This window comes from Triticum aestivum, unplaced genomic scaffold (genome assembly GCF_018294505.1).
Source record: "Triticum aestivum cultivar Chinese Spring unplaced genomic scaffold, IWGSC CS RefSeq v2.1 scaffold83862, whole genome shotgun sequence".
Lineage (NCBI taxonomy): Eukaryota > Viridiplantae > Streptophyta > Magnoliopsida > Poales > Poaceae > Triticum > Triticum aestivum.
This window is the reverse complement of record NW_025225271.1, coordinates 17,817-28,819: the sequence shown is the minus strand read 5'-3', so window position 1 is coordinate 28,819 and position 11,003 is coordinate 17,817. Positions and strand designations below refer to the sequence as shown.

Here is an 11,003-nt window from a genome sequence, read left to right as displayed (position 1 = left end):
CCGGAGCTGGAGCTGATACTAGACCAACCTTCTCGGTGATTATCCATGGAAGCTGGAGCTGATACTAGACCAACCTTCTCGGTGATTATCCATGGAAACGTGTAGAGAGCTTGCCCCGTTTGACTCCTAAGGACGCCACTAGCAGTGGTTGGGGCGTAGCCAGACCCACTGGTCAACCGTAAAGACAACTTCGTGATGGTTGGCATCATAAAACTTCTTGTCACGCGGCTGTGCTTGGAGGAGATGGTTCCTAACTTCACGAATGAACTCATCACAATCCTTGGCTAAGACCTCCACGGCTTGCACACGAGCAGCTCCTGGCTGATAGGAGTGCATTGCTGGGGGATCTCAGCCATATATAAATCTGAGAATGGTTTCATATTTGAACCATACTTAAACCATACCCGTACATGTATCTCTCAAAACCATACTTGAACCATACCCGTTTAATGTCATTTTCAGCCCAACCAAAACCGAACCCTCTAATTTTTCCACCCAAACCAATTTAAACCCAATACATAACTATGGGTTTAAACCCAATACATAACTATGGGTTTGCTTCAATGTACATATGATTGCACAAATTGACATGTTAAGAAGAAAATGAGATAGAAAAGGCATAAGTGCATCTACAACAGTTTGGGAACAAAGTTATCGTTGAGATACGGTCAACACACAACAGGCAAAAAGATGCCTACGACCAAAAAGCTCACTGACAAGTGTATTAAAGCCAATTGCTTAGCTAAAGCACAAGCAAACACTTTCGATTTGCATGTGGTGTTTTCCCGTAATACAGAATTACATAGTGCATCACAGCATGTACGCGGACCAAAGATATTTGTTGTCGATGTGTCGTTGGTTATTGCACATAACCAATGCCCAGAAACCGGTTTGGACCCATAGTTTATAGCCGCTAATAACCAAACTGTTTAAACCCATAACCAACTATACCCAAATTGGTTTCTTCACATACCCAAACTAAAACCAAACTAAAAAAGATTCAGCCTAATAAAACCTGAACCAATCCAACCCAAAATAAGAACTGAACCGTTTCACCCAGTTTTTTAATAACCATTCTCAGGTTTAGCCATATAGCACCTTAAATGGCGTATCATGGAGTGTTGTCTGGAAGGGAGTGTTATAGCAGTATTCCGCCCAAAGGCAACCCTGCTGTAGCCAAGTGCGTGGCCTGTCCCCAGTCATGCAGCGGAGATACATGGCAATAATACGGTTTACAACTGTGGGTGAAAGGCTGAACTCATGTCCCCAGCCAAGCGAAATAGTTCAGACCAAAAGTTGCTGGTGAAGACCGGTTCCCATTGAAGACGACATGTAGGCCATGTAGACGGACAATCTCTGTGCAGAAGGCCTGTGCTACAGCTGCAGCAGTGTATAGGTGGGCAAGCAGTATGAAGTGTGCTGCCTTCAAGAAGCGATCCACCACTGACAAGAGCACAGTCTTGCCGCGGAATTTGGGAAGGCCCTCGATGAAGTCCATGGAAATGTCTACCCACACTTGAGATGGCGCCTGAGGTGGTTGTACAAGGCCAGCTGGCAGCAAGTGCTCGGTTTTGTTGGGCTGACAAATGGTGCAAGAACGAACGAATTCCTCCACAACAGCATGGTCCCATGGCACATGGAAATCACGGCAGAGCCGATGCAGAGTCTTTTGTATCCCTTCGTGCCTGTGGCTGCCAAGATAGCAGGCAACAAGTGGGAAGTGTCCAACACATAGACCCAATTGTTGAATGCAATGAGACCGTCGATGTATCCCCACTTGGCAGCCAGCTCACCAACCTCGAGCTTCTGGGTTGGATTTCAGCCCGCAGATCCTCAAGAGGGTAAATGAGGGGGACTGAGATTGCCAACAATGCACCATGGTCCTCTTCCCGGCGACAGAGAGCATCTGGCACTATGTTAAGTCTTCCTGGCCTGAACTCGACGACAAAGTCATACCCGAGTAAAATTTGCTAACTCAATTGTTCTGTGAGATTGTTGATAGGCGCTGATCAAGCATGTACTTCAAGCTGAAATGATTTGTGTGTACCCGAAATGACCACCCCCATAGATATGGCCTCCAATGCCACATAGCATGGACGAGCCAAACGAGCTCACGCTCGTAAGCCGCCAACTTGGCATGGCTCGCAAGCCACCGCTCCTTCTGCCTGATGGAGCACCGCTGCGAATCGCACATGAAGATGAACTTGCGATAGTATATTACAAGGCGAAGGAAACCACGAAGAGTGTGCACCGTCAGTGGCGTCGGCTAGTCCTTGACCACCTGAAATTTGGCTGGGTCCATTGCGCCTCCTACCTCAGAGATGATGTGGCCCAAGTATGCCACCTTCGATGCACTTGGAGTGTTTGAGGACCAATTGATGCTCCTTCAAAACCTAGAAAACTGCACGAACATGGCGCACATGGTCAGCCCATGTTGGACTGTGTAAATGAGGATGTCATCAAAAAATACGAGGACAAAGTGCTGGAGAAATGGTCATAGGACGGTGTTCATGAGCACCTGGAACATTGCCGGTGCGTTGGTAAGGCCGAATGGCATAACCACAAACTCAAAAAGCCCCTGATGCATCCAGAATGTCGTCTTGTGGATGTCATCATCTGGATGTCATCATCGTGCATGCGCATTTGATGATAGCCTGAACAGAGATCCAGCTTAGTGAAGAATCGGCCCTATGAAGCTCGTCTAGAAGCTCATCAACCATCGGGGTGGGGAACTTGTCCTTTTCACCTCCGCTCAACAACAACAACAAAGCCTTTAGTCCCAAACAAGTTGGGGTAGGTGCAACCCATAAGTCTCACAACCAACTCATGGTTTTGGCACATGGATAGCAAGCTTCCATGCACCCCTGTCCATAGCTAGTTCTTTGGTGATACTCCAATCCTTCAGATCTCTCTTTATGGACTCCTCCCATGTCAAATTCTGTTTACCTTGACCTCTCTTGACATTATCTGCACGCTTTAGCCATCCGCTATGCACTGGAGCTTCTGGAGGCCTGCACTGAATATGCCCAAACCATCTCAGACGATGTTGGACAAGCTTCTCTTCAATTGGTGCTACCCCAACTCTATCTCGTATATCATCATTCTAGACTCAATCCTTCCTCATGTGGACACACATCCATCTCAACATGCGCATCTCCGCCACACCTAACTGTTGAACATGTCGCCTTTTAGTCAGCCAACACTCGGCGCCATACAACATTGCGGGTCAAACCGCCATCCTGAAGAACTTGCCTTTTTAGCTTTCGTAGCACCCTTGTCACAGAGAATGCCAGAAGCTTAGGGCCACTTCATCCATCCGGCTTTGATGTGATGGTTCACATCTTCATCAATACCCCCATCCTTCTGCAGCATTGACCCCGAATATTGAAAGGTGTCCTTCTAAGGCACCACCTGCCCATCAAGGCTAACCTCCTCCTCGTGCCTAGTAGTACTGAAACCGCACCTCATGTACTCGGTTTTAGTTCTACTAAGCCTAAAACATTTCGAAACCAAGGTTTGTCTCCATAACTCTTAACTTCCTATTGACCCCCGTCCGGCTATCGTCAACTAGCACCACATCATCCGCAAAGAGCATACACCATGGGACCCCTGGTGCGGTCCTATCTTAATATGACCTCATCCATCACCAACGCAAAAAGATAAGGGCTCAAAGCTGACTCCTGATGCAGTCCTATCTTAATCGGGAAGTCATCAGTGTCGACATCACTTGTTCAAACAGTTGTCACAACATTATCGTACATGTCCTTGATAAGGGTAATGTACTTTGTTGGGCTTCATGGTATTGGCAAAGTTGATGCCAGTGAGATAAGGGCGTTCAAGGACACTTCCATGTCTGGTGTGTCTTCCTCGTCATAGTTATCATTGTCCCCCTCAATGTAGCAAATGAACAGCCGCTTACAGCGGTGCCCGGGAGCAAGTTACTCGTCACAGGTAAAGCCTTGCCATTTTGTGCGACGCTCAGCCATCTCAGTAGGGGTGAGCCGCTTGAAGGGCCTCCTGCCCGATGCAACTGGCTGTCGGCACCCTCTGAGACCACAACTGAACGAGGTGGTGGTGCTGGCACAAGTGTTGACGGCTTAGTCAACAGCTTGGCAGGTGCGTGCTTGATTCCAGATGGGGCTAAGAGTATCGGATCAGTGTCCCAACTGTCCTTATCCACCAGAGTGCGTTGTTCATAGGCTCAGGCATGCTCCATGTCCTTCCTCTAAGGTCATCGGGTACTGGAGGCCGACGTCGGTGCAGATGGGGTTGTGCGGGACAACAATGAATATTCCACCCTATGCATTGCGGTAAGGTCACAGCAGCGAGCAGCAAGGGTAAGGAACTTATCCTCTTATTCATCGACTGAATTGAGCTATCGTAGATTTTTTTTATGCCACCCAGTTGTGTCTTTTGAATCCTTGGACCAAAGCGCTTGTGGAGTGCCTTTGTGCGGTCATGCCAAGGAGGTTAACCACCCCACTCGATTTCAAGCTCACATTACTATAGAATTGCCTTGCCTGTCAGATGGTACGAGGCGAGCCAAGTTTTTTGGTCCTCTATTATCCCATGTCCTTCAAAAATTTGCTCAACGCGAGTCAACCAGGGTAGCGAATCCTCCTTGCCATCGTAGATTGCGAATTCCAGTTTATGAAATTTTGGCATGGCACCGCCTGCCTTTTTGAAGCAATCACCATACTAGGAGCTGGTGTCGTTGGAGTGATCAACCTCTGTTTTGGTTGGGGCATTGGACGAACCAGACATCTCCAAGCAAGCAATGGCCCATCGCTAGGCTGATGCCTGCTCCTTGGGGTCATTGATGACGGTCTCAATCTTCTAAAGCTTGAGGTTCAGCTTGGCATCCAGGGTGTCCCCCAGGAGCTTCTTCATGTCATCAAAGGTAACGGGGGAACCCATGGTAGCGGATGCGGAGCCAAGGATCTGACCTCCTAATACCAAGTTGTCACATGTTAAGTTCCTGAGAGGGTAGTTAGGCTTTGGCACCATTGCCCTTTGGCTTGGCACGGCGGGTGTAATTCGGGCCCCACATCACAAAACAACTCACTATTCATTAACCACCTAGCTAAAGGCCAGTAAATAGAATATACCGGGTAAACAGATGGTTAACCCGGCCTCTTAAAACCTGTTGACCACCTGGTTTTGAATACTCAAAGGGGGGCGGGCTGTTATGGGTATTTTGCCGGGTACCCGGTCTAATAGATCTGCTTCTAGAACATTGCACCTACTTTACTAGTGTCTTAACATCACATCTACATGTTCTCAATTGGAGGATTGGCAGGAGCTAATTACACACGGTTCATGGTCAGGGCAACTATTAGCCTGGCACTACACCTGTCTTTGGCGGCGAATCATTGTTGCTAGATCAACATACGGAAGCTTTTGATCAATTTTGCACTCCATTAGTATTCCTCCATCATAGTCCTTGATGTACCTAGAACCAGCAAGCTGTTAATATATAAGGTACAATTAGATAGATCAATAGCATACTCATTAGGGAACATAATAACCTGACAAGCCAAAATAATTTACAAAGATATGTTGTAGACCAGACTTACCCCTGCCATCTTTCTTTCTCGAATGTGATCTCCTTTGTGAAACCCTGCAAATGGAAAATAACTATTTATGTCCTTCTCTATAAAATATTCATTTTGTGAGGCTGAGGTGTAGCTTCATTTTATAATGGATGGGAATTTAATTTTTCATTTCAGACTATTCATTTCCCTTTGTGAAACCCTGCAAAATGGAAAATATTGATTTTATAAAATACATGATGCTTCAAATATTCACACATAATAAATGGGACTTTAGTTTTCTAGCACTAACACATGATACATAAATTTTAGAGCAAGTTATACAAGGTCAGATGGCCACACCTGCTTTACAAAATAACCAACAGCATTGTTATCTGCATAAGTTAAGAAATGAGTGAGGCCATCAGCATCTCGGGCATGTTGCTTCAGGTGATTCATTAGCCTTGTTCCGTAGCCTTTAACTTGTTCATCAGCTGTAATTGCACAAAATGCTATTTCTCCAAACCTCTGGCTACAGTTTTTGAAAGCGCGATTAGGCCACTAACTTATGCGGCAGGCTTGTGACACTAACTTATGCAGCAGAAAAGGAAGATCACTGACATGGTGCTAAACAGAGTATAGTATAAACAAAACCAACATAGAGAAATAAATGTAAACATACCATCCTGCAATCTAACCTGGTAAATGTTTGAGATCATTGATTGAAAGATAGATTCCAAGAGTAAATACAGTTGTATGAGACATCAGATCATTACAAATCACTAAATGATAATCTGGTTAGACCGAAGAAATGCTAGCTCTGAAAATGGCAACATTACCTTGCATAAGGGCGGTAAGTAATGCCTCCTACAACATTATTATTCCTGATAACCATCATTGACTTGTGAGTTCTGCAAAACAAAATACAGTTAGTTACCCGTTGTGAGTACTATTTAGGAATCAAGAAATTTAAGCAACCCTCAAAAAATAAACCACAGTGGCATTATCCATATCTACATTATAAACCATACACACATTAGATTGGGCATTACCTATCCATAACAAGTCGGACTATATACTCCTTGGGCATATTAGGGAGCTGCCGTGCAAAGATATTCTTCAAACCTACCAACCTGGGGAAGACATGCAGTCAATAACAAGTACCATCATAATTCATAAGTTTGAAGCTATGAAATGAATTAGAATGCGCACCAGATCATATGTTCGTCGACTCCATCGTTAGAATAACAGAGAAATTTCAGCTTCCCTGTATCTTCCTGCAGAATAAATTAACCTCCTTAGCAAATTCATTCTAATGAACCCTAACACGGTTAACAACAATCAAACAAACTAACTCAAAGCTAAGTTTTCACCTCACGCTTGAGACCCTCCTCGCGGGCGCTGTAGGCGCCACTAGTCTGGATATTGTCCGTGAACAGCCCCTTGGAGTCCTCCTTCCCGTCTCCAGCCGCCGCGGACGCGGCATCGGGCTTAGGAGCCGCCGCTGTGACGGCAGATGCGGACGACGAGTCGGGCTTCGGAGGCCTGCCGGAGGAGGATGCAGGTGCGGCATCGAGGCGAGCGGCCGTGAAGGTGGTAAGGGAGTCGTCGTCATCCTCGTCAGAGTGGGAGGAGGACGGAGATGACGGGCGGGAAGGCGAGGATAGGGAGGTGGCGGGGGACGACGGCGCGGTGGTGTCGTCGTCCTCGTCGGCGGTGGCGTCAGAGAGGGATGGTGGCGGAAGCTTCCGCTTGCGGTGGGAGGCGCCGCCGCCCGACGTGGCGCCGGAGTGGGAGGGTGAGGGCGCCGCGAGGCCGTCCATGGAGGTTCTAGAAGTTCGAGGGGGTAGGGTTTCGAGGAGATCTGGAATCCAGAAGGTTCTGTGTCTTCTGCCGTTTGCGTAGGTATTCGAAATCGGCCGAATTCTATCGTCTCGCTGGCAGTAGGACCATGTATTTTGTTGTAGAAACCAATGTTAGTCAGCGGACAGGAAACTTCGGTTCTGTGGGGCTTCTCCAATGGCTTCGTGAGAAAGCCTCCGTTAATCCCATTAAGTGCAACTCCAACGCGCCGATTCAAACGGAAGATAATTTTGTTCTTTTTTTCGTTTGGGTCGATCGCCCGCTCGCTCGGCGTTCGCCCTGTTTAAAATTTAGATTGGCAGTGCGCCCAACGCGCCAACCCATATCTATCGGCGTGGTCGGCTAGCCGCCGTATTTCAACAAATAGGTTTTTTTTGCATTGCTTTTGCATTCAAACATATAGTCTAATAATGTAGTTTAATCGAATAAAATAGCATAGTTTTACAAGTCGAATACAAGTAAAAAATGTCTCACATAGTTTTGCAAGCCGAATAAAGAACATACATTTATTGGTTGCCAACATGACCTCACATATGCTCAACCAAATCATTTTGCAGTTGCACGTGAGTTTTCCAATCACGCATGTCATGATAGAATTGGGTGAATTGTTCAAATGTTGTCGCTCCTTCATGCTCAGGCACAACATTCTCACCCTGAAACTAAAACCCTTGATCGTACAGACATTCCGGACGCTCATCTTCTACGATCATATTGTGCATGATCACACAAGCAGTCATCACCTCCCACAATTCCGGCGTGCTCCAGCTATTAGCAGGATGCAGAACGATGCCCCATCGAGATTGCAAAACACCAAAGACACGCTCGACATCCTTCCTAACACTCTCTTGTCCTTGGGCAAATCTTTTCCTCTTCTCTCCGACAGGGTTGGGGATTGTTTTGACAATAGTGGTCCACTGAGGATAGATATCGTCATCCAGATAGTATCCTTTGTCGTAGTTGTGCCCGTTGACAGTAAAGTTCACCGGTGGGCTGTTGCCTTTGGCAAGCCTAGCAAACACCAGTGACTATTGAAGCATGTTGATATCATTGTGTGATCCGGTCATGCCAAAGAAAGAGTGTCAGATCCAGAGATCTTGAGATGCCAGGCCTCAAGTATGACAGTGCAAGCCCTGACATGGCCCTTATACTGCCCTTGCCAAGCAGAAGAGCGGTTCTTTCACTCCCAATGCATACAGTCTATGATGCCAAGCATCCCTAGGAAGCCCTTGCTGGCATTCATCGCCAACAAACGGGTTGTATCTTCAGCAATCGGCTCTCTCAAGTACTCAGGGCCAAACACAACAATCACAGCCTTGCGGAACTTGTACAGGGACTCTAGGCATGTAGACTCGCTCATACGGACGTACTCATCAATGAGATCACCGGGCACTCCGTATGCAAGCATTCGGATGGCGGCAGTGCATTTCTGATAAGAGGAGAAACCAATCTTTCCAACGACGTCCTCTTTGCACTCGAAGTAGTCATCGTAGCCTACCACCCCATCTCTAATACGGTTGAAAAGATGCATACTCATATGGAAACGGCGGCGAAATTTCTGATGTTTGAACAATGGATTTGTTGTATCAAAGTAGTCCTTCCAAAGAAGGAAATGCCCGCTCTCCCGGTTGCGATTCAACGCCGGAAGGTGGCTCAGAATGGAGCCACGAAACAACGGTCGCTGGCTATTGAGGTGGTGATGGACCAACACGGCAGCCAATATCTCCTCCTCGTCATCGGACGATGAATCGTCGGAGTCGCAAAGGAAATTGTGAAAAAAGAACTCGTCGGCGGAGTCCATTTTATACCTTGGCAAACTGTCGAACAGCTTCCAGGCGTCGACGAAGAAGACGGCCGACGAAGGGAGTCGAGGCGTGCATGGACCAGCTAGCTGCCCTCCCGGCATCTGACGAGCGGGGCGGCGTCCGACGAGCGGGCCGGTGGCGAAGATGAAGGCCACCGAAATTGCCACCACAGGTCCGCCCGAAGGCAAGGATCACCAGAAGCCGAAGAAGTACTTCAGCGAGGTCCTCAAGGGAGCCCGGATTGTAGAGGGCCAATGCTCCAAGGATATCATATTTGAGTAGTGGAGTTCGGTTTGTAAAGACCATCTAATGAACTCGTGGTGTGAAATATTTATGCTTGCGCCTTATGATTTTGTCAGTTTATCCTCCTGTTCGGCCGTTATATTTTTGAAGATTGCCAGTCCTCGGCTTCCGCCCCCATGAAAGTATTTCCGGAGTGTTCAAAAACGTGTGTCCGCTCTTTATCCAACTCTTGGTCCGTGGAGGAGGCGACGCTAGATGAACTAGGCAATCAGACCATACGACTTTATTATCCTCACTTAGCCATAGGAGTCCATCGGTGGGGCTAAGTACTAGCCCATGTTGCGTGAATGGCAATCTGGAGTACGGTGGCTTGGCAACACGGCTTGGTCAAATCCCAGCCCCTCGTATAACACGACATAAAATCGCGAACGATTTGTAGTATAACACTAAATCACCGGATCATTGACCAGCTCTCACATATCATGACAGTCAGTTTTCGGCTTTCTCTACCGAGGTACTTGACCGGATGAACCAGAAATACAATCGCAGTAGTGCTCCCTTTACTACCTTAGCCGAACTTGCAGAACGTAAGGTGGTAAACACAGGAGCCGGGCAACCCAACTATAGACCAAAGACATGATTCGGAGCCGATGCATATAGTGCAATATCCGGGACGCTGAATAGTCTCTTGCGGTAGATCTTTAGGGTTCACTGTGAATACATTGAAATATTAGAGGAATAGTTATGTTGTCTTATGGCATATTGCAACTCTCTCGACGATATCTTGCTAGTGTACATCATGAATCCCATGCTTCTTCCGAAAACTTATCTGTTTTGAGTTAGAATGTTTTGGTGTATGATTGTGACCTCTTCCTGTGTTTCCTTTCGAATTTGCGTTTGTTTTATCAGGAGTGGTCATGGCTAATAGTTCGGATGAGCATTTTGGGTCAGAGGAAGATATTCCACGGCAGCCGCATGTGGCTAACAAAGCAAAGATGGTTGAAAGAAAACCAGCAAAACTGCCAAGAACACCAAAGAAAAAGGTCGAATCATAATCTGCTGAAGAAGATGATGATGTTCCCTCGGCTTAAAGCCAGCCAGAGGATGAGCTAGTCACAGACTCCAAAACCATGTTCTTGGATGGAGATCCCAAGAAGGGTCGCTGAGGAAGAGAAAGGAATATTGTGGATCAGATGTCTGATCAGGAAACATACAAGACTCCACCTGGAGTAGAAACTGCTCAGGAAAGGAACAACAAGCTGCAAAAGATTCACCATCATTGGGCGAAGAAATGGTTTAATCATGAGAACATCCGAAGGAAATACCAGATCTTGTTTGCATCCACTCCACCCTGGAATGATTGCATTGTAGAAGGCTGCCTTGGGCAGGACGATGAAAAAGTAAGGCCAGCACCGCCTCCCAACGCTCATGCTGATTCCTTGAAAATGATAGATGATTTCCCCGAAGAAGTTGCAAAGAGGGAAAAGGCAAGGCCAAGCGTGAGGCAAGACTCGTGAAGAAAAATCAAGTGGAATAGCGAAATGTGGAGTTGACTCTACATGAT

General features: G+C 46.9%; 1 protein-coding gene across 1 annotated transcript in view; it reads right to left on the bottom strand.

Annotated features, from left to right (window-relative positions):
- Positions 1 to 7,469, bottom strand: part of LOC123172124 (histone acetyltransferase GCN5) — a 24,392-nt gene extending 16,923 nt beyond the window's left edge. The window contains exons 1-7 of the mRNA XM_044589148.1: positions 6,905 to 7,469; positions 6,744 to 6,808; positions 6,584 to 6,664; positions 6,371 to 6,442; positions 5,895 to 6,063; positions 5,577 to 5,620; positions 5,353 to 5,452 (exon numbers count right to left, since the gene is read on the bottom strand). Of these exons, the coding sequence (XP_044445083.1) occupies positions 5,353 to 5,452; positions 5,577 to 5,620; positions 5,895 to 6,063; positions 6,371 to 6,442; positions 6,584 to 6,664; positions 6,744 to 6,808; positions 6,905 to 7,354 (981 nt within the window). The 5' untranslated portion in view covers positions 7,355 to 7,469. The remainder of the gene's footprint in view (positions 1 to 5,352; positions 5,453 to 5,576; positions 5,621 to 5,894; positions 6,064 to 6,370; positions 6,443 to 6,583; positions 6,665 to 6,743; positions 6,809 to 6,904) is intronic.
- Between the last annotated feature and the right edge of the window lie 3,534 nt (positions 7,470 to 11,003).